The 27,457-nt window shown below is 28.0% G+C and overlaps 1 protein-coding gene across 2 annotated transcripts in view; it reads left to right on the top strand.

The window, feature by feature from the left end:
- The window catches only part of LOC135922405 (talin-2-like), a 67,128-nt gene that overhangs the window by 22,016 nt on the left and 17,655 nt on the right, over positions 1–27,457 (top strand). For both annotated transcript variants that reach the window (XM_065456785.1, XM_065456786.1), the window contains exons 6-22: positions 237–379; positions 607–734; positions 1,452–1,620; positions 4,309–4,585; positions 4,701–4,796; positions 4,960–5,336; positions 5,685–5,940; positions 6,163–6,305; positions 10,087–10,237; positions 10,415–10,581; positions 10,758–10,859; positions 17,148–17,244; positions 21,239–21,459; positions 22,174–22,373; positions 23,953–24,067; positions 25,513–25,656; positions 26,249–26,518. In XM_065456785.1, the coding sequence (XP_065312857.1) occupies positions 237–379; positions 607–734; positions 1,452–1,620; positions 4,309–4,585; positions 4,701–4,796; positions 4,960–5,336; positions 5,685–5,940; positions 6,163–6,305; positions 10,087–10,237; positions 10,415–10,581; positions 10,758–10,859; positions 17,148–17,244; positions 21,239–21,459; positions 22,174–22,373; positions 23,953–24,067; positions 25,513–25,656; positions 26,249–26,518 (3,056 nt within the window). The remainder of the gene's footprint in view (positions 1–236; positions 380–606; positions 735–1,451; positions 1,621–4,308; positions 4,586–4,700; positions 4,797–4,959; positions 5,337–5,684; positions 5,941–6,162; positions 6,306–10,086; positions 10,238–10,414; positions 10,582–10,757; positions 10,860–17,147; positions 17,245–21,238; positions 21,460–22,173; positions 22,374–23,952; positions 24,068–25,512; positions 25,657–26,248; positions 26,519–27,457) is intronic.

The raw sequence follows: 27,457 nt of genomic DNA, 5'->3' as shown, positions 1-27,457 counted from the left end.
TTATTGACATTTGAGGATATTTGTATTTTTAATATTTATTTATAGGATCGGGTCCTTCGAGTCGGATACCTCTTACTCGAGCCTGATAAAAAAGTCTTAATCCAGCGCAGGCCTCTACCTGTATATATAAATTTTTGTCCGCTTTCGATATAATTGGTTGGAAGAAACTGTTAGAGAAGCCGACAAAAATATAAATTTTATTCATATATATTTTAATTTTTTTTTAAATTAAAAAGTAAATTGGGTAGATAATTGCAAAACCCTGCGCGAACAGGGTATAGAAGAATTCGAGATTTTGCTACTCAGGCGCAAGTTTTTCTATTCCGATCAAAATATCGATTCTCACGATCCCGTGCAACTCAATTTGCTCTACGTGCAGGTAGGGAAATGAAAAAGGGATAAAATATTTTTTTAAAAAATCTGTTTTAAAGTTTATTAATAAAAGTAATAATAAAGAATAGAATAAAACGACAAGAGGATTAGGCCTCATGAGCTTGGATTGATTTTTAATGTGGGGGAATTTTTTAACCAATAAATTATTTTTTCTTTCAAAAAACATCTAAAATATTGGTCATTTGAATTTAAAAAAAAATAAAATAAAAATAGTGTCGAGACGCGATAATAAACGGGACTCATCCTGTGACGCTTGAGCAAGCTTGTAAATTTGCCGGAATTCAGTGCCAAATTCTTTATGGGGATCATAATCCTCTAAAACACAAATCTGGATTTTTGGAGTAAGTATTATATACTCCTTAAATATTTTTATTACATATTGGATCGGTTGATAACGGTGAGATCGGATCAGCTCTTATTAAGCTTTATTGATACATCATTTTTATAAACTTTAAAAAAAAACATTTTTGAACGAATAATGCAAAGGTAAGAGAAAATGCAAATTTAAAAAATTAGAAAGGTAAGAGAAAATGCAAATTTAAAAAATTAGTTAAATAGGGAATTATGAGGTTTCATATATTTATTATCTTCCCTTTTTTCTATTGGTCTAAACCTTATCAAATCATCTTAGTCTAACATTATCGTTTTATGTCACTTCTTCACTCAGAAATAAAGAAGGTCAGGAAGAAAATCTTTACGATAACATTTTCATATTTTTGGCAAAATATTATTCTTTCTTTTTAAAATATAAATTTATTGAGCATTTAAAACACGTGGTCAAGGAAAGAATATTTAAAAGAAGATCCACATGAAAATCGTTGATGAACTTAAAATATAATAAACGGAGAATTATAGTTGTAGGCATTCTAATACAGTAACATTTTTTCGTTGTGATTTTGACGTTTCTCGCTTTTTAAAATATTTGAATTATAGGTCTATATGCTCTACCTCCTTTTTTAAAAAATTCCTTACAACTTCTAAGAATATTTTTTTTAAACTTTTACGCTATAAAATAAATTTTAAATTTAATACGTATTCGTCTTATTTTATTACGAAAGTCTTCAAGAGTTGATAGTGAAAGATTTTCGGAAGATGAAAGGACTAGAGAAAAAGATCTACGAGGAACATAAAACCTTCTGCGGTTCTAACGAGATCGACAGCAAAGTCAGTTACGTCAAATTAGCGAGGGCACTTAAAACCTACGGAGTCACCTTTTTCTTGGTTAAGGTAAAATAAAAAATCTCAATAATTTAATTTGAATATTTTTTATGCGCGGCTACCCGAGCCCGCCAGCCAGAAGTCGTATAGAATCGGATATTTTTTTTCTAGAATCGGATTAGATGTCATATTAATTCGTTGACCGACGTGGAACGAAGAGGAAAATGAATATTGATATGATAATATTATAAAAGGATTAAAAAAACAATAAAAATTTTTCAATGCACATTAATTTTTCATTTTAAAACTCGTTAACTTAATTAGGAATACCTTACATTTTGGATTAATGTTACGTAGCACCATGTCGGTAAATAGTTTCCATGCTATTATTTTAAAATAGCTTAAAATAAAAGGAATCTACATATAGGACAATATCTAATTTAGGCTAGTGAGATTTGTATACAATTCTAAATTTCACAATATTTCAAATTCGTTTTTAGATATATATATTATTCGTCTCATCTGCTTGATTTCTATAAAATAAAAAATAATAATGTATATTATATATATGGGCAGGCGCGTACGCAGGAAATTGGTCTGGGGGGGGGGATAATAAAATTTTTTAAGAAATATTATAGTTATTGAAAAATATAAAACATAAATTTATTAGGACTAATAACTATTTCTAATACACAATTTTAAATTATATATGAATTATAAATAAATTATGTATATAAACCGGCACATAAAAAACTATAAAATAAATGTGAATTAAAAAATATAAAGTGAATATTGACCCAAAATAGAAATTTGAATTTTTTGAGTCTTTAAAATTTTTATATAAAGTATAAAAAATTTAAATGTTGGAAATATAAATATTAATACACAAAAAGTTTCTTAGGAATAATTGTATTTTGTATATTATATATTTACAATGTAAAATTCAATCTTCGTTGGGATTGAGCTAATTTTTCAATTACTCATTCTTACTTGGCGTCAAATGCCTATGAATATTTAAAAGATCCAAACAATTCAATCCACTTTCAGAAGTTGTACTTCTTAGGTATGTTTTTCAGAGAACCCCGGTTCCCGGGCCGGACCGTATTTTAATTTTTTAAATATACCCGGGCCGGGCCCTAAATTTAAAAAAAAACACCCGTGCAGGGCCTAAAACTTTTTTTAAAAAAACACCCGGGCCGGGCTTAAAACTTTTTTAAAAAAACACCCGGGCCGGGCTTAAAACTTTTTTTAAAAAAACACCCGGGTCGGGCCTGAATTTAAAGAAAAATATCCGGGTCCAGCTGTATATTTTAAAACCAAATATTTGAAATTAGCTATAAAAATCAAAAATAAATACAATTTTTTTAAAAAAAGGCGGGTCGGGCCTAAAAATTTATTTTAAAAAAACCCGGGCCGGGCCGAAAAAAAATTTGAAAAAATATTCTTAAAAAAGAGAATGTTCTCTCATTAGTCCACTAATGGGAAGAGTTGCTAATTATAATCATTTTAATACATTGGGAATATAATCTAAAATGGGTTTGAAATTATACAAAGCATCTATAGCATTTTTTGAGACTATATCTTATCTTTTAAAAATAGTTATTCAGCTAATGAGGCATCAAACAAATATTATTTTTTTCTATCACCATCTGAAAAAGATTGGGAAGGCTTTTGTGGAAGTAATATCTGCAGATTGGTAAGTGCTGCATGATGAATTAAAAACCATTCATTTATTTGGATTATAGTTTTATAATACTTTTCTACTTATCTTATACTAATGTTTTGACTATGAGCTTGCCTTGCTGCAAGTCGAGGGAGACAAATATTAAACACGTATAGCTCTCCTTTTGACTCAACAATAACATGTAAAATTGAAATTCTTCATCAACATTAGCCCTAATTTCCTTGAGTTGTAATAAAATGTTCTCCGCTATTCTCATCTTCTTAATCAAGTCAATGCCATGTTTTTGAAAAGTGTTAGATAAAATAGTTGTATAATCAAAATAATACATTCTAATGAGAAAAAAAAATTTGAAATAAGTATTGAATCCAATAATTTTCCTGCTTCTGAGGAAATATTTCTTTCAGGCCATTGTGATATTTCAGTAATAGCATTAATAATCGGCTCTTCTAACTCCATAAAAGCTGTTATTGTTTGATGGCGGAGACTCCATCTCGTTGGACAAGTTAATTTATTTCTCCCTGTTTGACAAGGAGTTTCAGAAAAATTATTATTTGACTAGAAATATGAAAATGGTAGATAAATATTACGCCGCTAAAAATTTGAAAATAATAGGCAAATATTACACCAATGAAAACTTGAAATCGAAATTAATTGATAAAATAACTTAGTAGATGAATGTGATAAATAAATGTAATTAAATATATATAAATATGAGATAGGAATAAATATTATCAAATATAAATTAATATAAACAATAATATTTTTGGAAAACATATCCGGCATCTGCATTTTTTGGCTTGGGGGGGATTTGTCCCAATGCCCCCCCCCCGCTGCGTACGCGCCTGTATATGGGGCTTAAAATAAATTTTTCGTTTGGGACTATTTATCGACTCCTGGGTTCCGTAACAATAGCCTAAATTTTGTGTTGAATATTTTAAAATAATTATTTGCATTTCAATCGATATTAGTTATTGCATTATAGTATTTTCCGTGAATTTAATTAGATATTATGCTCGGCACCTCTAAATATATAATATTTTTCGTTATTTAAATTCTTGGGCTTGTTTGATAAGGAAAAAATGAAGGGGAAAAATAGGCTTAGACCTCGTTTACTTGGTATTACGAAGGATAGCGTTCTTAAATTAGACGAGCAAACGAAAGAGATGGTTCAAACATGGCCACTCACCCGAGTGAAGCGTTGGGGTGCTACTCCTCATTCATTCACATTAGATTTTGGCGATTACCAGGATGGGTATTACAGCGTTCAGACGGCTGATGGCGAAAAAATTAGCTCTCTCATCGCAGGCTACATTGACATCATCATGAAGAATAGGGGCAATAAGAAGGGAGGTAAAATACTCTGCTAATGATATCTGTATAATAAATATAAAGTTTATTAAAAATTAGGTTTAAAACGCCCCAAAATAAATTCTTATAAAAGTGATGTATCTTTTATTTTTAACAGGAGGCTCTAATAAAAATGGAACAGCCCTGGAAAGTTGTGAAGTGGGCTATAATATCCCATATCGATACGACGGGGATGAATGGGCCAATATGCAAGGTTCAAATTATATATATATATACTTATAAAATTAAATTATAACTATTCTATTTTTTTTGCTCTTTCTATTTGATTTAATATGTTTTTATCAATCTTCATTTCTTTATCTTTATGTTTCTTTCTTAATTTTTTTTAAAATTTCATTCTTACAATTTACTTGTAGAATCCCTCACAAGGGGAGACGAAGAATCAACCCTCATAGAAGAAATAGTGAGTCCTCACAGAGCCACATATATCAAATTCCCATCTTCCTCCCCACTCACCGGCAAGTTAAATTCATCTACGAAAACGGCCCCTAGCGGCTCAACCTACATCGACAATGTACCTGGGCCGTATATTGGGAGTCGATCTGGACGGGTTGTATTCAACGGACCTGCTCACCCTACAGGTCGCACCCGATTTCTAGCAGACCCGGCTCATAAAGAGTGCCTCGAGAGAGGTATTCTCAGGATCGGAACCGCATTAGATAAGTTAAACAACCGCGATAATAGGGATACAAATGGCAAGAAAAATCAGGGTGGCGATATGAATGAATTCAAGGTTTATTGTATTTTTAATTATAAATTTTTGAGTGTTGTTAAGGTTATTTTAGTTAGAGGTATAAGTTACATCATTAGAAAGTAATTGGTTCCAGTTACTTTTAAAATTTAAAAAAAATAAGCAAATTTGAGTAATTTGTGATTGGCAAGAAAAAGTTAGTTACTTTTTGAAAAGTTAAAAGTACTTAAAACACATGTATTTTAACTATAGTTATAATTTCTCTCGAAAGTAATTAGTTATCTTTTAATATTTAATGTAACAACGTTTCATTTAAGCAATGTAGCTCAACGTAACTAGTTGCATTAACAACATGTGAGTATTTATATTTAAAACACAAAATAACTTTAGATCGAAGGTGAACGTCGCCGACGAGTGAGATTTGTCGAAGATAAGATAGCCCGGATTACGGCCGGTTCTGCTCGAATAATGTCTCTAGTGGCGCTCCCAAGTTCTGATACCCACGAAATGGGAGTAGAGGGGGCTGGTCAGGAAGAAGATTTTGCCCTTTCCCTTAGAGTGGCCGTGACAGACGTGGCTGATAGTCTGGAAGGATTGCTCAAAGAGATTAACGTTATCGAATCTGAAACTAACGGAATGGATGATGGTAAAATTAGATCTTTAAAGTTTAAAAAAGAATCCTGACCAACTATTACTACTTTGAGAAAATGTTTTAAATTATAAATCCTTCAAAAATACTATTTGAATCATTTTTATTATTAAATGTAGTGTTTAATTTGGATAGTTACGGATGAAAAATAAATACCTATTATCATAGTAAATTGAATATTATATATTAATAATTAAAATATTAAACGTAACAATATAGAAAATAGAACCACGCTATTAAACGCCGTAAAAGAATTGGCATTGGCTACTACAGGTTTGTTAGAATGCCTTAGAAGCGACAACGACCTCTTAGCCAATCAAGAAAACAATTCGGACCAGCATGAAATGAACGAAAATGGAGAGGTTTTTTTTTTCTTTTGTATAATAATGTCGGTTTACGTTTATAAATGATAAACGAACATTCTTTTGCGTGTTATTTAATCATTGACACTGCAGATTTTAGAGGAACGAAACGGGAACATGATTTAAATAGATTAACTTTGAAAATATATTCTATAATAGTCTGGGCGTTTTCATGAATCTAAAAGCTTTTGTAATATAGACATCAGAGACCTGCAGGCCAGGACAAAGCCCAACCCGGGTAAGGGCTATATAAATTTTTTAATCAACCCGGGTTGGGCTGAAAATATTTTTAACCCGGGCCGGGTAATATTTGAAACTCGACTACTATTATATATAATAAAAAAATATATATTTATAAATTGTATCATAAAAAGATATATCCCATTCATTAACTTTTTTATATTTCTGCAAGATTTTTATTTTAAACTTGCTCTAAAAAAATTCTAAAGCCCGATAATGTTTAAATTTTTTAGCCCGGTCCGAATTATTTGAATAGTTTATACCCGGGATTCGGGCCGATTTGCAAGACTCTATAGCGGCATTTTTATTTTTAGAAAATATTTTAAAGACGTAACCCAAAATTGTAAGATTTTTATATATTTTTTTAAAATATATTTTCTTGTAATTTTGGATGGGCCATTCTCGGGGAAAGAATTTTGAAAAAAATAAAAATATTCTTAATATAATCGATTTTGATTTGGCTTATTCTTTATATATATCAGAGACCTGTAGAGGTACCATTTGTACGTCCCGGCCCGGATTTTTTTTAAATTATTTTGGCCCGGCCCGGGTTATTTTTTAAAAAAAATTTCTGGCCTGGCCCTGATTTTTTTAAAATATATTTTATTTATTCTTGATTTTTATAGCTAATAAATGGCGATTTCTTTTAAAATATACAGCCCGGTCCGGATATTTTTTTAAAAAAAAATTCAGGCCCGGCCCTGGTATATTTAAAAAAAAATAGAATACGGCGGCTCGTGTACCCAGGCCGGGCTTAGGGCTTGACCTGCAGGTCTCTGATATATATAAATATTTAATTTTTTAAAATAGTAAATAGTCGCCATTTTTGTTAGTGTTAAAGATTGGAGGAATCGGTCTCGGTATTTTTATAGAGGATACAATTATAAATTATTTTTTATTTATTTTATTCTAATTTAACTTAATAAGTTTCAGATATATTTTCACTTAATTCTGAACTCAATATTTTAATATAAGACCGCGATATAACTGTTTTAATATCATTCTATTTTTATAATTAATGAATAAAGATATTCAAAATTATTAACTCAATGGCATACGCCGAACCGAGTTGTTATTTTCTCTTTCAAATTAGTTCAAGATTCGATGTACCCCCCCCCCCCCCAATCGCCATCTTTGGAATGAAATAATTTTTAAAAATATAATAAAATATAAACGTTCTCACTCCTTCTACTTGTATTTTTTAAATGCCCACCCCTTTACATTTGATCACTATTTCCATTATTTAAACGTTTTTAGGTGATTTTTGGTTTATTTTTCTAAAATATCGAAAAAATCCTTTAATATTACATTCTCCATTTTTATATTTTTCTAATAAAATTTGTAAAATCTTTTACAGAGTAGAAACTATTAGTGCTTCTATATAATATATACTCAATACAATAATTTATTTTACCTTTTATTTTATGAACTTGTTAAGACTTAGAATATAATATAATTTAAATGAAATAAATTAAAATAATTATCAAAAAATAATTGCATTAATAATGATTTTTTTGATTTTCTTCGCGCTTATAAACTTCAATTTAATTGACACAAAAAAAGAAAAACAAAATTATTAATAATATTAGTTTTTTTTTTACAATAAATACTAATATAATAATAAGCAATAATTAATTAATTTATTAAATCAAAACATAAAATATTGCCAATAATAGTGTTGTTAAACGGCTCGATTTGAGCCGATTTTTAAAAACGGCTAACTTAATATTTTAGCCTGAAAAATACTAATTCTCGAAATTTCGCGAATAGATGTCCTTTGTACCATATATGAGCAAAACTTTTAGGCTTGCATAATATTTTTTGAATAAAATATTAAGTTAGCCGTTTAAAAATCGGTTTAAATCGAGCTGTTCAACAACATTACCAATAACAATGACTTGACAGAATTTATAAAGTAAATTATGCAAAAAAATTAACCATGAACTAGCAATTAACGTTATAAAAAATGAATCAATGACATAAAGTATATTCTCATATTTAGTTATTAATTATTCGCTGTAATTTGTAAGCATTTAACATGTTAATGATTTTAATGTTAAATAATATTATATATTTACGAGAAAAAAAATTATATTTATATCGCACATATATACATTTCAAGATTTAACATTTTTCATAATTATCTAATATAAAAATAATTAATTATAAAATTCATATTTTTATGAAGGTAGCGAATTAATTATATAGATAAATTTTTTTTAGATGATATATAATAGGAAAATTAAATAATAATAAAAATTCCTCAAGATAGAGTATTTTTTAAAATCTAATTAATATATTTTTTATATAACAAAAAATACCGTTTTTTACAACAAATAAATATAATTGTTTATTTAATAATATAATATTTTATAAATTAAAAATTCATATAAAATTTTTTGGAAGAACAAACTTAAAAAATTAAAAATAACCGCATATAATTCATGAAAACATAAAAATTGGAAAATATATTTATTTATATATAATAAAAAAATTAATTATTGGTTGAATGTGCGCCGTCGCCAGTGATTTTTGACCACGTCGACGTCGCCGCGAATAAAGTGTCGGTGCTCATCATCCGTCACCGATGGAAAAATTCGGCGGCGTGGTGACATGATTTTATTATTAAAAATAATATTTATTAAAAATAATATTTATTAAAATAAAATTTATTTTATATATTATTTATGAATAAGAAAAGTAATTTTAAATTTATCTTAAACTTTTATAAAATACGATTTTATTTTTTGCTATAGTTTTTGATATGTGGATCGACAAATATAGATGGCGAAATTATATTACCCTTACATTTCATGAAATAGTTAATAATCTTAATATCGCTTTTTATTCATTGGTTACGCATCATGACACTCAGAAACATACCGCCGAAACTATTCTTTTCGAGATAGATAAAGTTGAAAATGAATTCAATTTAGGGTTTAAAAAAATTCAAATAGTTACGGATGGACCAAATGTAAACAAAAGTGTTCGTCTAGGAGAATATGACCTTCATTTATGTATGGGGCATACAACATCTTTAACGTGGAAAATTTTTTTTAAATATACTCCTAGCTCATTAGATCTTTAAATTATTCGTAAACGAAATTCTTTTAAATATTAATTATAAAAAATTTTTCTCATGTAATATTTAATGTAAGATATTTATTTATTCTTTTTTGATGAAATTTAAGATTTCTTAACTTATTATGATAAGCATAATATACGAACCTGCTATTTCCAAAATGGCCCTAAAATTTATTTACATTTTAAATACATTATCCAATTGGGATTGAGTAGTCAGATGTTAATATAATTAATATGTTTATTAGATATTAAATGATGTCATATTGGCATAAAACCGAACTGTAAAATATCAAATTGGTATATTTTTTATAACCCACCAGGCCTTAAATTTTTTTTATTACCAGGGCCCTTAAAATTTTTTTTTTATAATCCAAAGTCGTAAAAAATATCCTTTTAAAGATGTCTATTTTTTTAAAATCCATCTTTAATATTTTTCTTTTATATAAATGATAAATAGCACTCGGATCCCGTGAGACTTCGAATAGCCCTTATAGCATCACACTTGAATCGCGTTGGTGAATGCGGGGCACTCGTTCTTACAGCCCTAGGTGATGAGCCCAATATGCACGATGCCAGTTTGAATCAGTCCAATGAAAATGGAATCAGGGGTACAATATTACTATCTATTTATATCATGCTAATTTGACTTAAGGTTAGGCACGTCTAAAATATCTTCTATTCGAACAGAATCTTTATTCGAGAACGCTTAACATTTAAAAAAAATTTATATTGCTTGTATTTTATAAATTTATAATTTCTACGAATATATATATTTTGCAACGAAGAACTGATGGGTTGTGCTAAAGGAGTCGCGAATGCTGCGGCACACTTAGTCCTTAGGGCCAAACATATAGCTAATGAAGTAGGGTCAGAGGGGGAAACCAGAGAGAGGATCGTCGGTGCCGCCACCCACTGCGCTCTCAAAACTTCCCAGCTCATAACTTGTGTCAAAGTAATATTTAATATATCAAGGTATGAATAAATTAATAAAGATTTCGTGATTTTGAGGCCTCAAAATTTCGAGATTATTACTCGCATTAAACTATAATATTATGTTTTATATAGAATTACGTAACCTATATTAATAACCAAATGTTTAAATTTAAAAATAAATAACGAAATTATTAGGTAATGGCTCCTACCATCCACAACGAAGTTTGCAAGACTCAAACTATTCAATCAGCTCAAGCGGTCACTCAATCTGTCAATCATGTATTGATGATAGCCCAGGTTTGTTTCTACTTTGAACATTACTCATTAGTCAGCAAAGCAATATCAACAAAATAGTATAGCGTTGATAATTGCTTTTGAAAGATCAAGGGATTGTTAGGTTTTGAAGTGTTAAATTTTGAAGTTGATTATTATAAAAAAAGGAAGATTAAATATTAAAATATATATAACATCAAACCTTTTTTTGTATTTAGAAGTACAGGTAACTTTATTTTGAAATAGAATTAATTGAATAATAATTGGTGAGTATCTTTTAAATGATTTTGTTTCGTATATATATATCTTTTTTTTAAATATTCAAATAATATTTTTTAACCAAAATTTGAATAACGAAAGAAATTAATAATTTAAACATATACTAACAATGCCCAACTAAAATTATTATATAATAATAATAATAACTAATTATAATATTCAAAATATAAAAAAAAAGGAATTAATTTTTTAAAAAAATGAATAAACACCACAATAATAACTAATTATAATATTCAAAAAAGTAATTACATAACAATATAAAAAAATTAATAAAAAAAAGGAATTAATTATTTAAAAAAATGAATAATTACAACATCTTCCTCCTTAAAAACCCACTTGTGTGGAAGATTTAGGCTGGTCATTATCTTCCCTTACCGATAGCATTGTTGTCGGAGGTTAACGCCGCAGTTGGACAGTAACGTAACTTGTGGGTGCCTCCGCAAGACCAACCATTCGACTTCTCCTGACCCAATCTTGATCTGTTCTGGTCTCATATCTTGGTCTTTTTGTTACTTCTTGCAATAACTCTCCATATCTTTGTTGTGCCTCCAACCGGGCAGCTTCTATCCATTTCTTCGACTCTACGGATCCGTCAACCTTCGTATTTCGATTTTAATAATTTTATTCCCTACTCTGACGAAGGAAGCCATCTAAAACAAATTACTATATAATTTAATTTTTTTTTAAAAAAAATCTAATGATCTCCTATAAACTCTCATATTTTCGTAATTATTTTATTCTTCTATAAATTATGATTCTCATAACTATGTCTATCATCAATTCCATATCGTCAGAAATTATGATCAATTTATCATCCTTAGAATTATGATTCTCATTATTATGTCTATCATCAATTCCATATCGTCAGAAATTATGATTCTCATAACTATGTTTATCATCAATTTTCTATATTCTCTGAAATTATGATTCTCATAATTATGTCTATCATCAATTCCATATAGTCAGAAATTATGATTCTCATAATTATGTCTATCATCAATTTCCATCTCATTATATATATATATATTTTCCTTAATTCTAAAACATTCTATCTATAATTATCTCCAATATTATTGGTCTAAGTATCTAGGTCTTACTTGTTTGATATGTCTAGACCAAGTTCCCTTTTGTCCTTCAATTTCTACCGCAACTCCTTTTTTTCCTAAATTTCTCTTTACTATTCCCTTCCCCCATTTAATTGGACCATCAAACATAAGAATCCAAACTAAGCTTCCAACCTTAAATTTCTCCTCATATGTATTATCCTTTTGTTTTATTTTTTCTTTCAAAAAATCTAATTCCGTTCTTGTTTTTCTACCTAAAAATATCTCCCCGGGTGACTTCCCTTTGGCTGTCTTAGTGTTATTGTAAGCTAATAACAATAACCCCCATTTTCCTTCTCCATATTTTTCTTTCTTAAGCCAGCTTTTTACAATGGAAACCATTCTCTCGACCTGTCCATTACTTCTCGGGTAATGTGGTGGCGATAATAAATGCTTAATATTCCACCTTTCACAAAATTGGTCAAACACTCTACCTTTAAACGCTGGTCCTCCATCCGAAACTAAAGTTTCCATTAATCCAAACTTACCTACAAAATCCTTTATTCTCGTCAAGGCTACTCTTGTCGTTAAACCTGACACCTGTTGACAATCTATCCATTTCGACCCTGCATCTACCATGATAAAATATTTTCTTTTTTCATATTCTAAAAAATCTACATGTATTCTTTTCCCTGGAACCCCTGTTTCTGGCCATTTATCTGTTTTATTTTTTGTTGGTACATTTGCCCACATGTTACAGGTATCACAACTTCTAGCTAAACTTTCTGTTTCCCTATTCATCTGGGGCCACCAAATATATTCCCGTGCTTTATTTTTCATCCTTTCTATACCCTGGTGTCCTGTATGTATCGTTGCTAAAATATCTTTTCTTAACTTCCATGGAATTACTACACGATATCCTCTCATCAGACAATTGCCTTCAATATTTAATTCATTCTTAACTCTTTTGAATGCTTTGTCCTCATTTTTCCATTCTATGTCTCCTTTCACACATGCTTTAATTCTCATTAATTCTTCATCTTGTTTAGATACATTATCTACCAGTTCCAAAGTTATCGGTTTCTCTCTAGTATCTACTTTCAAAGATCTTATAATATTATTAACTTCCTCTTCTGCTAAACATATTTCTACATTATTGGTTTTGGACTCTCTTTCTTCCTCTTCTGTTTCTTTTAAGAATAATCTTGATAAAATATCTGGTAAACAATTTAATTTACCTTCTCTGTATCTAATTTCAAAATCAAAATTACCTACCAATAACAACCATTTTTGTAACCTGGGCGAAATCATTAACTCTTTATTATCTTTTCTAAATAGTCCTACCAACGGTTTGTGATCAGTATATAACAAAAATTTTCGACCCAATAAATACTCTCTACATTTAGTTAGACCAAACTTTACTGCTAACGCTTCCTTTTCTATAGTTGAATAATTTTTTTCTGTCTTATTAAACTGTCTTGACAAAAATTAAATAGGCTTCTCTATATTATCAATCATCTGTAACAATACTCCTCCTATACCTTCATTGGACGCATCAACTGCTAATATAATATCTAAATTCTCATTAAAACAATTTAATATAGGTTTCTCTACCATCTTTATTTTCAATCTTTCGAAACTTTTCTCCTGTGCTTCTCCTCATTCAGACTTTTTATTTATCTTTAATAAATCATACAACGGAGTGGCAATTTCTGCAAAATTTTGAACAAAACGATGATAATAATTTGTTGCTCCTAAAAACGCATGTACTTCCGTTTTATTATTCGGGGCTCTCATATTCATTATCTTATCAATATTCTTTGCAATTGGCATAATTTCATTACCCTTAATAATATGTCCTGAATACTTAATTTCTTTTACTCCAAAAACACTCTTATTCATATATTGGCTCTTAAACCATTTTTCAATATTGTATCTAACACTTTAACCAATCTAGTATTGTGCTCTTCTTCTGTTTTACCCGATATCAGAACATCATCTAAATAATACATTACTCCTTTTATTCCCTGAAATAACGCCGTCATAGTCCTTTGAAAAATTGGCGCCGAAACTTTTAAACCAAATGGTAGCCTACAAAACGCAAATAAACCCCTATGTGTTGTTATCGCTAACATTTTACTTGTATTCTCATTAACTTTAATCTGTAAATACGCATTAGAGAAATCTATCTTCTAGAAAAAAATCGCTCCTTTCAAATTTGCCAACAGTTGTTCTATTCTCGGTAAAGGATACTTTACCGTTATAATCCAAGGATTTAGTGAAATCCTATAATCTATGCATAGCCTTAGACTATTATCAGGTTTTCTTACTGGCACTAACGGTGTTGCCCATTCGCTATGTACTATCGGTTTTATTATACCTTCTTTTAACCATTTATTTAATTCTGTATCAATCTCTTCTATCCAAGAAAATGGCAATCTTCTTACTGCACAAAATTTAGCCTGGTAATTCTCTAATAATTTTATATCTATTTCCACATTTTTAATGTACCCAACTCTTCTTTAAAAACCTCCAAATGTTGATCTAAAATGATACTTATTTCATTGCAGTTTTTATTTTCGACCATCTCTTCCTGTTCTGCTGCTTTACTTCTCTGTCTGTTGATTTCGATTGGTGTTACCTCAATAGAATTTATATCTTTTGACATCTTATTCTCTTTGACTATATTTAATCAAAAACTCTGGTGTTCGATTTCTAAGTCCATCGAGAACTAATTCTTGTTTATCCTCTATAATAGGTAACTTAAATCTATCGAAATCACTCCTTATTATTTCACTATTATCAATAAATTCTGTTGTTCGATTTCTAAGTTTATCGAGAACTAATTCTTGTTTATCCTCTATAATAGGTAACTTAAATCTATCGAAATCACTCCTTATTATTTCACTATTATCAATAAATTCTGTTGTTCGATTTCTAAGTTTATCGAGAACTAATTCTTGTTTATCTTCTATACTAGGTAACTTAATTTTCTCGAAATCACTCCTTATTATTTCACTATTTTCATCATTACCTACAGGGATAGTTTCGAAAAAATTCCACCAATTATAAACTGGACCTAACGTTCTTATATCATACTATCCTAAAATTGGTTCAATCTTCAATGTAGTTATCCACAAATTATACTTTTATTAACTCCTGGTAACCTTACCCTATAATACCCTATTTCACCACGCTACCATCCAATTGTTTGGCTCTTATCTTTTTTGTAACAAATTCTTTCTCTGGCCAAAATCTCATAAAATCCTTAACACTTATCAAACTAATTTCTGCTCCTGTATCTAATTAAAAAAAAATTTCTGCTTCATTTATATTTATCTTTACTCTCGGGCATCTATTCTTCATTAAAAAATTCTCTAATTCCATTTTTCTTACATCTACACAAGTTTCATTTTTAATTCTATATATTTCAAAATCTCTACTTTTTATTTTTATATCACTCCTTTCACCTATACTTCTATTTATCGCTTGAATTATAATTATCAACGTTAAAACACTTTTTATTATTACAAAATTTATCGTTCATATTCCAATAATTATTCTTACTTGCACTAACACTATCAACATTATACAAATTATCATTATTAAAATTAAAATACTTATTTTTACTACAATTATTAACATTAAAAAAATTATTATAATTATCAAATCTATCATTAAAATTAAAATGCTTATTCTTACCTGAACTAAAATTAGAAAAACTATTATTACCAAATTTATTATTAAAATTAAAATATTTATTCTTATTTGCTACTAAATTATCAACATTAAAAAAATTATTATTATTACAAAATTCATTATTAAAATATTTCTTTCTTAGTCATTTGTTACATTTCTCTTGAGTGTGTCCATCCTGGCCACAAATATTACATCTCACAATCATATTGTTTAATCTACATCTTATAGCTAAATGGCCATTCCTGCCACATCTCGCGCATTTCAAATCCTTAGTTAAATCACAATTACGCGACATGTGGCCTGGCTGACCACAGCTATAGCAACTAATTCGTCTGAAATTCTCTGTACTTCTAGAAATGTTTATATTTCTCTCCTCATTTTCCTCATTTAATATACTTTTTATCTTATCTAATTCCTTATTTTCTATTTTGATGTATGATGTATTTCTACCTAAAATTAAACCTAATAAAAATGCTAAAACTATTACCGAAATTATTATTACCATTATATTTTCCAACAATAAACTTAAAATAATTTGACTTAGATACATTACAAGGAATCAAAATAATTTTAATCACAAATAACTTAATGCTGCGGCCAAAATTATACAACAATGTAATTAATATTATGATTAAAATAAAAGCATAAAAAGGCATTAAAAATAAAAGAAAAGAAAATATATATATTTTTTTTTTTACCTTAAATACGCTGATATATAAAAAAAATTGACTTTTAATCACAATTTATTTCTTCTAAATTTAATTGTATAATCTATTTATTAGACTGAATATCTGCGGTCCCTGAGTATGTTTACTTCGGACCAGTGTTAGGTTTTGAAGTTGATTATTATAAAAAAAGGAAGATTAAATATTAAAATATATATAACATCAAACCTTTTTTTGTATTTAGAAGTACGGGTAACTTTATTTTGAAGTAGAATTAATTGAATAATAATTGGTGAGTATCTTTTAAATGATTTTGTTGCGTATATATATATCTTTTTTTTTTAATATTCAAATAATATTTTTTAACCAAAATTTGAATAACGAAAGAAATTAATAATTTAAACATATACTAACAATGCCCAACTAAAATTATTATATAATAATAATAACTAATTATAATATTCAAAATATAAAAAAAAAGGAATTAATTATTTAAAAAAATGAGTAATTACAACAGGGATAATATTACACTCTCACTAAATCTTAATATTATATAATAATGAGAAGGAGAAATAATATCAAACAAAACCACTAATAATTTTTTATTATCACAACTAAATTCTAAGGAATCGACAGATAATCAGAAACTACTGACGGACTTGAATCAGGCAGCATCTCAAGTCTTGTGTGCGTTGGATCGCTTGATCGAAAACGTCACTAAAGGTATTTAATGAGAAAACACGATATATTATATGAAGGGTATTATAGGAGTATAGAATATCTCAGGAATATTCCTATTAAAATAGAATCGAATAATAATTTAATATGCAAAAATAGGAAGAATTTTTAAACTGACATTTTTTGTGTGGCTAGTAAGAAGTCACCATTGATTTGGATGTTGTCAAGGAGAGCAGAGGCAGCCAACATAGCTATACATTTTTGGATTTCACTTAAATTAGATAGATTTCATTATATTATCTATACTAGTAGTTTTTATGGGTGCCAAATAGCGCGATAAAAAAAATGGTAGAAAAAAATAAGAAAAACAATTATTTTATTCCTTGAATTTTCAAAAATTAATTTATGAATTAAGTTTAACAAAATGATTACTATAAAATAAACAAGGATATTTTAAATAGTTGGGAATAATTTCGAATAATACGAATCCTATCAAATATTTAAGATTATTTTGAATATTTTTGAAAAATTTCGTTTAATACGATTCGAATTTTCAAAAAAATTGTACAAGTTAGAATTTTGAATATAATATTTTATGCTAAAATTGGTAATTTTTTTTTAACAAAATATTTAAATATAGTGAACTGAGTCTTAGTACTAGTTAGTTATAAGTCCAAAATGAACAAACACTCAAAACCGTTCAAAAGCGATTGGACAAATTATAAAGGCAATCGAATGGTAACGTTCTTTTATCCAGAGTTGTTAAACTCTACTTTTAAAAGTAGCACACTACCGCTATCGCTACCAATCAAAAAAAAGTAGCGAGCTATTAGCTACTATCTTTTAAAAGTAGCTTTGGCTACTTTTAGGCTACTTTTTATAAAAATAAATTTGTTTTATTTTTTCCTTATAATGTAATTGCATAGTATATAATACATAAAATTCAACTTATAAAGCTTTGATTATAAAAAGTTTATTTAAAAAGACTATAATTTATGTAATAAAAATATATATTATGGTAATATTCATTTTTTATTTATTTTGTTGCATTTTAATAATAACATTTCTATGCTATCATCCCCAAGTCTAGAGCAACGATCAGATGGTATAGGTTTCTGCTTACTAAATAATCTCTTAACACTAGCACTTGAGGGCAAGGCAGTATTTAATTTTATATACATACTTTAAATATAAGAAAAATTATCAAAAATACTCATTTAAGTATTTTTGGATTTAAAAAACGGTCTAGGGGTTTTTTCATTATAATTAGTATCCTTTATTTCAAAAAAAATTATTAGTTTTTATGGTTTTAACTTCAATCATTAGTGTCTGGCGACAAAAAAATTATTATACCAGGGGATAGAGTTTTAATCATCGTGGTAAATGATAGATTATCAACCAACTGAACTGTATCAATTATAAAATCGACAATAACTATCATCCAGTTTCTGAGAAATATTGGCATTTGCAATATTATTGATCAATTCAACTTGAATTGAATTGGTTTTTTGGATGTAGTCTTCCCTAAACCAAAATTATTAAAATGTTTTTCTATCTCTTTAAAAAATGTTGGCGTGAACATTCTTACAAAATAAAAATACTATTAGATAAAAATGACAATTACCTTTAGGTGTTTTTTAGCGTTATAGCTACTAGATTTATTTGAGAATATGTTTTTTACTAACTGTAGCCACCTTGTTTTTACATTAATTTGAAAGTATTTTTCAAATTTTGGAAATGGAAAATTTGTATTATTATTAAGAACATTTTCTTCCAGGGTACCTTCCATTTCATTAGTATCATAATTGGACTCACTTACATCGATTCGGATATCTATTTTCGATGACATTTCAAATAATTTACACCAGGTGATTTAGGTTTATAATACAAATTATTATATAAATTGAAAATATAAATTTTAATTTCAAAATTAAATAATAAATTATAATTAATTATTAAATTTTCATGTTTATAGTTACATTCATTCTATTTTTAAAAAGTAGCTAAGTAGCGCTTCAAAAAAGGAACGCGCTGAAAAAATAAATATTTGGAAAAAGTAGCGGGCTATTAGCTATCACTACCAAAAAACATAGAGCACTACTTTAACAGCTGCTTTTCTCAATCTTTTTTACTTTCTCGCAAATCATAAGCATATCTATTGAGGGGATTAGGTTGGGGTGTGGTTGTATTGATTGGGAAATTTTAGAATTGATATGAAAGAATAAATCAGAATGAACATGAAATTTATTTTTACAAGGAATCTGGTATAATCAAAATTAAATATAATTTATTCTTTCTTTAACTTAAAATATGTCGATTTTTATATATCTAATATATCATCAGATAGTCAAATAATCAATTGAACATTATAATATGATATGAAATTAACGCCTCAAACAGTAAAATATAAACTTTTAACATCAATTGAACATAATATAATATAAATGAAATTAACGCTTCAGACAGTAAAATATAAACATTTAAATATTATTTTACACTCACGTAACTACATCTACATTATTTATTTTGCACATTTTTTTGGTTAGTTTTAGTTTTCACCTTATCCATGCATCAACTAATATATATTTTCATCGTCCTAGTGATCAGAACCCTTAACGAAATCTATTTCATTTCTTCCTTATTTCTTTTTTTGGGGTGGTTTTTATATATAAAATATTATTTTCTGAAAGAATGGATGAAAATGGGTAAGTAATTCAAATATTCGAAAGAAAAAAAGGTAGTTGATTTACCTTTATCATTTGTCCAGTAGCTTTTAAACGGCTTGGGGAATATGTTCATTTTAGACACCTGACGAGTGCTATAAGACCTAGTTCACTATATTTTGTTAAAAAATTGTCAATTTTTTTTAGCACAAAATATTATATTGCATTCCAACCTAATATCCTCAAATTGAATTATTTTCATCTTTTATCTTTCTTTCTTAATTTATCTACCTTCCTCTTTTTAGCTAACCAAGTTTTAAGATTAATTTGACTCTATTACTAAAAGATTTTGTATTTTACGAATAATATAATATTTTTATTCGAATCGAATCGAATTATTCGTATAATTTCATTGTAATCATTTAGTTAAATTTATTTCATTTTCACGCTTTTTATAATAGTTTAAAATAATTTAATTTTTCGGAAATCCAACGAATAGAATATTAGTTTTTTTTATTCGTCTTTTATCGCTTTACTTGCCTGCCACCTTTAAATACAACTAAATATTTACTTTAAACCAATGTTGGCGTTCTCCGATCTCATTGCCATCATTCAAATTAACATCGGGAATGGTAACGACCTTTCTCCAACCTTCTTTCTTGTTATTAAGTTTATTACCGCAGCGATTAAAGAATTGATTTCCTGTCTCATATTTTTGTTCGACTAATAAAATAAATTAAACATGTCTATAATATATATTACCTTTTTTTAGAAGTTACTTCTTCAGATTTTTTCTATTATCACAAATAAAATCTTCATCAAAATATTTTTACATTAAATTTTACAAATTAATTTTATATAAATGATATATATGGTTATGATTAAAAGATATTGATTATTTAAAGATAAACTGATTGATAAACTAGAACTTAATATTGCTAAAAAAAAAAATTTGAAACCTTTTTTATTCATAAACTAAAATAACAAATTGGAACTTGTAACCCTAGAAACTGGAAGAGCCTAAACCATAACTTGATATTATTTTGTAAAATTGATAGGAACCCATTTTACAATTTTTAGAAATCCCTGAGTCCGTTCTGAACTGATAAAAGTGCAAATAATTAAATTTTTCTAAACGTTTTTAGAATCTGGTAAGGAAAAAAAAGGTTAATAGGCACTGAATGAAATTCTCTCGATTACTATAATTTAGATAAATAAATTTTTTCAGATTTATAATAATTGATTTTTGTAAATAAAAATATTTGAATTTATATAGCTAAAATATTTTCTTTTTCTGTAGGACCCCTCCTTACGTACTATCTGAAATTAACTTGAGTATATATAACCCTTTACATTTTCGCGTGCAATATCACAAGGTTTTGAGCCAGAGAGGGACGCGCGTAACACTAGCCCTCCCGATATCTCTGATCTCATGCTCGAACGCAAAGAAATTCAAGCCTTCTCAAATATCCGGTCCGCGACCGAGATTCTTTTGAATTCGTTAAGTAAACAAAACACGGCAAACCGAACCGGGACAGACGAAGATAACGCTATCAACACTAATCTCATGATCCAGCAGGCTAGGATAGTGGCACAAGTTTGTACATTATATGAAATGAAGAAAGAAAGAAGGGAAGATAAAAAATAGGATTGAACAATAATAGTTCAATAGCTTCATGCACTTTATTTTTATGGTCATTATTCTAAGATTAAAAAAATGCATCTTATTAAAGAATAAATATTATATCAAGACCTGTAATAATCAAATTTTTGAAAAATTCAAACCCAGCCCTGGATTTTATTTGTCTCCTATAGAATTTTTATGGGCTCGGCCTGGAATTTTTAAAATTTTGTTTGTTTTTAATATTTACAAATTTTATTTCCCCATGGATACATTTATATCATTTTTATGTTTAAAAATATTTAAAACCAGCCAATAACCGGATTATAGTTATATTATTTTCCTGCGAGTCTTTAATATTTATAAAACAAAATTTAAAAAGTAAATATTTTAAGATTAAATGAAATAGTTTTTTTTAGCACAGCCCCTAAAATTGCTTAATTTTGCCTAAAATAAATATGGGGTAAAACCTGATCTGGGTTAGGGTTAGTATATGAGATGGTTACTCGTTGGAAATATCCAACAGATACCCCAGGGCTGTGGAGCGAGGAAGCATTTACTTGATTTAAACCAAGACCGTGAAGGTTTAAATTATTCCATGAATTTTTAATGATAAGATATATGATTGAATGACCCCATTATTTGTGAGAAATATTTATTACATTAATTTTTTTCTCCTAACTTCTTAAGGCTACTGCAGACCTTGTTTCGGCTATAAAACTCGAAGCCCACAAATTTGATCAAGGGTCTCCTAGCGGGAATGCCGAAGACGAAACGGAAAACAACAAGAGGAAAAAATCCCTTTTTGATTCGGCCAAACGCCTCGCCGAAGCTACCACCAAATTGGTCGAATGCGCCAAATTTTTTTCCTCCAGCGATCAAAAAAACGAGTTTTTGAAAATATATTTTAATTAAAATTGATTTTCGATCTAATGAAAATTTTTTTAAAAAAAGAAAAGGATTGAAAGATACAAAATGAAAATAAACTTAATTTTTTTTAAAAGAACAGGAATTCCCGGAAAAAAAGATATTGGTAGATTTGATTGTTATATAAAAAAAATTAAATTTATTGTTTTTTTTTCTAATAAATGCGGGAAATCGCAAGGCGGGACATTTTTTTAAATTTCTCTAATATTAATCAGGTTATAAGGGATAAAAAAATAAAAATTTGATATGAGAATTAGTGATCAGCAAGGCCCGACCTCCCTCCCTTCGGGGTTTGAATTTACTTTGGTCTTTAGAGTAGTGTTGTTAAACGGCTCGTTTTGAGCCGATTTTTAAAAACGGATAACTCAATATTTCATCCAAAAATATTACGCAAGCCTGAAGATTTTGCTCGTAGAAGGAACAAAGGTCTAGACATATATTAATGAAATCTCGAGGCTTAGATAATATTTTTCTGGCTAAAATATTGAGTTAGCCATTTTAAAAAATCGGCTCAAAATGAGCCGTTTAACAACACTACTTAAAGAGAATATATTTTTTTAAATATTTTTAGTTCATGCTATGAAAATTTTTTTTTAAAATTTCGTTAGGCCCGATGCTGATCTCTAATGAGAATCAAATATTAGGTTAATAAAAGTCCTTTGACTTCAATGATAATTATTATTCCATGAGCGGGTTTAAGCCCTGGAGGGTGGGGGTCAGGAATATTTTTAACAATATAGATGTTTAATAAATTTTAATTGAAAAATATTTTGACTCAATAGTATTCACTGCTTGATCTTAATTGGTTGGACGTAGGTCTGGAAGAAGGGTGGGGAAAAAAATAAAAATTAAATATGGGTATCAAATAAAAGGTAACATCCATTATCAAATTAAGGATAAAATTCTCATACCCCGTCATTCTTGACGGGTTCTCTACTAGTATCCGTATAATTATGTATGTTGTAATTAACGCATCGCTTGAGTGACCGCGATATTTCCGCGTTTTCAATAAACGAGGCCTTATCAACATAAATTATTTTAAAAAATGAAATTTGATAATAAAAAAAAATTTTGCTTTGTAAACGCTATAAAATTTCTTCGATTTTTTTTTGCCACTCGATCAATATGTGAAAGTCACATGGGCATGTTTGTCTAATACCATCTTTTTCGTGTAATAAAGACCTTGCTATATATGAAATATGGTCTATGCGATAAATATGTGAATATCACATGGGCACTCTTGTTCGTTTAAATTACTACCATCTTTTTCATACTAAAGGCCTTGCTATAATGAAATTTGTGATAGACCAAATTTATATATTTATCACTAAACTAAAAATCCACTTCACTATAGCGAAATTTTACTGATTTATTTTATAGGTCCTATTCATATTGAATTTTAAAAAAAATAGTTGAATCTTATTATAGTTATCACTTATAAATATAAACTAGTGGTCTATCTATGCTTTACTGATTTTATTAAAATTTATTTCATATGATCCGTCTAAACCATTAATATATATATATAAATACTTGTAACAGTATTTCGAAGGAAATTCAAGCCGAAAAATTTGCAGAAGCTGCCGTAAACCTTCGCTACGCTACCAAGAACGCCCTCGATACCATTTCCTCGAATAGAATCATCAAAGAATTTAGGGTAGGTCCTTTATTTTATAACTCCTATAAGGGAAGAATAAATAAAATAATAGTACTTCTAAAATTTCTACCCTTTTAATTATTTAAAAGATAACAGATTGGTTTGTAAGAGAGTTAGCGATAATTAATTATTATACTAGATAATATGTATATAGGATAATCTTAATGATTGTGATTTTTTAAATCACAGAACACATAAAAAGGAAGCCTTTATTTATTTCTCCAGTATTTTTTTAAAAAGATATCTTTTCGGTATAATAACAAAATTGTCAGTATTCAATTAATTTTTACCATTATTAAAATAATTTGCCAGTAAAATAAATTAATTATTATGATGATTAATTATATCTAAATGTTAAGTTGATATGAAAATATATTTAAAAAAATTTTGTGGATCATTTTATTTATTTTTTTAAAAAATTGACTCAAAATATATTACTAGCAATATTATTTTAAATGTATTAAATTATTCGAAATCTTTTTAATATCTTAACTCCATTAAGATATAAAGATTATAACTATTAATTTATATTACTTAATTATTAAATATATTATCCAGTACTAATGGGAGAAGAAGTTGAAACTTAATTAATAGAGTTTATCCAATAACATCGTCCAAGAGGTAGGTTTCAGGAAATTTTTTTCCCCATAAAGGATTCAGGTTTCTAATACTCTGAGCCATCAAATGAGAGATTAAAAAAATAAAACATTAACAACTGTCACAGTTTAGACCACTTAATAAATCGATAATACACCCAAACGGTTTATCTTTTATTTTGGGGCTAATATTTTGAGAATAAGAGATGTACAATGATAAAAATAATTTTTAAAAATGATATATATATCATAAAAAAATATAATACGTTTCTTACTTTTATAAACGAAGAACAAAATTAAAATAATTCAACTAAAAACCAAATTAATTTTAAACAAGGAAGGTTACGAATCATCACGACCAACACAAAATAACACATATAATTTTAAAACTCACAAAATACCTCTTATCACGACAGTATTGTTCTTAGGACACTTAAATACCTCTACCACTAACCAATTTCATTATTAGGTATAAAAATATCTTTTTTTATTAATTAAATTTTTGTTTGTGGCGGTTAATAACTTACCAATTATATTTTTAATATTGATGGTATATTATTTGTACTGGTTAAATGTTAATTTCATACTGGTAAAAATGAATAAAATATATTGTTCAAAATATAAACTGAGAATTTCATAAAAATATTAATTACTCGTCAAAAAAATATGAAAGGGAAAAAATGTTTTAGCAAATTTGATGTAATTAATTTTCAAAATAGTTATTTTAAAAAAAATTAAGGAGGTAGTTTATATAGGGGGATTTTATTTCAAACCAAAAAATATGGTTTTCTGAGGAAAAATAATCCTTAGATATTCAACAAATGAATGAAAAATGAATAATTTTTATAGAGCGCAGCTCGAAAGTCTATTTCCTCGGCTAACGACGTATTAAACGTGACAAAACATTTGATAGCTAGTGACAGTCTAGATCTGGCTAATAATGTCGATGCCAACAAAAATTTGTATGCCTACGATTTTATATCTCATTGCAAAGTTTTTATATTTACTATACCATATTTAGCCTATCTTATTTTTTCATTCATTCGTTCATTCTATCTTTTTATATTTATTTTATTGACCTCTTAAAATAAACTAAACCGGTCATATATACACCTTTTTTTATAAATACAAACCTAACCTTAACTCTTATCTATGTTTTGATATGATCAGAGTAGTCCATTTTTTTTGCTCAAGAATTCTCTTTATTTTGATTTCACGAGAGGACTTCGTGTTTTGTATCTTAGAAAATCTGGCTTGCGAAAAATACAATGCACGGGATTCGAACCCCGACATTTGGGTTGGAATTAAAATTTTTATTTAAGGTTACAGACCTGAACCAAGGCGCAACAAGTTATTTCCGCCCTGATTTTTTTTTGCAGAATGAATTTGTCAGTATCCTAAGTGTCTGCTTGATTTTAAGGGCTAAGCATCTAATATGAAATCAGCGACAAAAAATATATAACTTGAGATCCAACCCCATCATTTTTATATTTTAAAATTTGAGTGTTTTTAATCTCAATCATATATGCATAGTATGATCCTTCTTTTTATTTATTTTTTACTTAATTTATTAACTTTTCAAAAGTTGGTGGGAGACCGTCTTACCGATCTAATAAGGAGCGTAGAAGTTTGCGATGTTTCTCACAACGGTAAACATCCCGAGAAAAGTTGCTCACCGGACAGTAATAAATTTTCGCGCGTAATTCAGACATGCGATGAATGCCTAATTCCAGCTCAGCAACTCCTTCATCAAACCGATAGAGTGGAAGATAGCGGTTCTATCCCGGGTCGAGTCAATTATTTTGTTAGAGATTTAACAAAATCATTATCTAGACTCAAGACTTGCTCCCATAAAGTCAGTCGATAATCTGAATAATGATATTTTTATGTTAATTTTAATAAGAAATAAGTGAAGAATTGTAAAAGGATAGAATAAAGTTATATTATAATAGCTAGAGATAATTTATGGTACATCATTTAAATTTCGAGGTTTATATGTTTTTAATATAATATTTAGGAATTAACTTATAAGAAATGTTGATCGCTTTACAATAGGTCATTTACTCAATTTTATTCTACTAAAATATTTTTTAATTAAAATGACTCGATATATATTTTAAGGTTCAGAGCCAAATTCAAAACAATACAGGCTTTGATGTGTATGGGCTCTTGGTTAAAGAATGGAATAGATCCGCCTCCATTAAGTCCCTCTTCTAATTCCTTCCAAGGAAGTCTACAAACAAAGACATTAGCATTTATTTAAATTAAATATTTGTATTAATTATTATATTATTCAGAATTAATTTTATATTGTTTATATAATACTCTTATATTTAATAAAATGATAAAACAAATTAAATTAGGTTAAAAAAATATGTTTTTTAAACAAATAAAAGGACCCGTCTATCATTTGTTTTATCATTTTATTAAATATAAGAGTATTATATAAACAATATAAAATTAATTATGAATAATATAATAATTAATACAAATATTTAATTTAAATATAGGCTAATGTCTTTGTTTGTAGAACTTCCTTGGAAGGAATTAGAAGAGGGACTTAATGGAGGCGGTAGATGTATTCCATTCTTTAACCAAGAGCCCATACACATCAAAGCTTGTATTGTTTTGTTTGAAAGCCTATTCCTTTTTTTAGTGACAAGATCTCCTGCTTTCGAAAATATTTGTTCACAGGGGACAGATGTTGCTTGAATTGCTAAAAAATTTCTAGCTGCTAATGAGAGGACTGGAAATCTATATAATAAACTATATTGACTATTTAAAAAATATAAAA

This window comes from Gordionus sp. m RMFG-2023, chromosome 1 (assembly GCF_954871325.1).
Source record: "Gordionus sp. m RMFG-2023 chromosome 1, tfGorSpeb1-WG-v2, whole genome shotgun sequence".
Classification (NCBI taxonomy): Eukaryota; Metazoa; Nematomorpha; class Gordioida; order Chordodea; family Parachordodidae; genus Gordionus; species Gordionus sp. m RMFG-2023.
The sequence above is the reverse complement of the archived record's forward strand: the minus strand, read 5'-3'. Positions and strand labels throughout refer to the sequence as shown.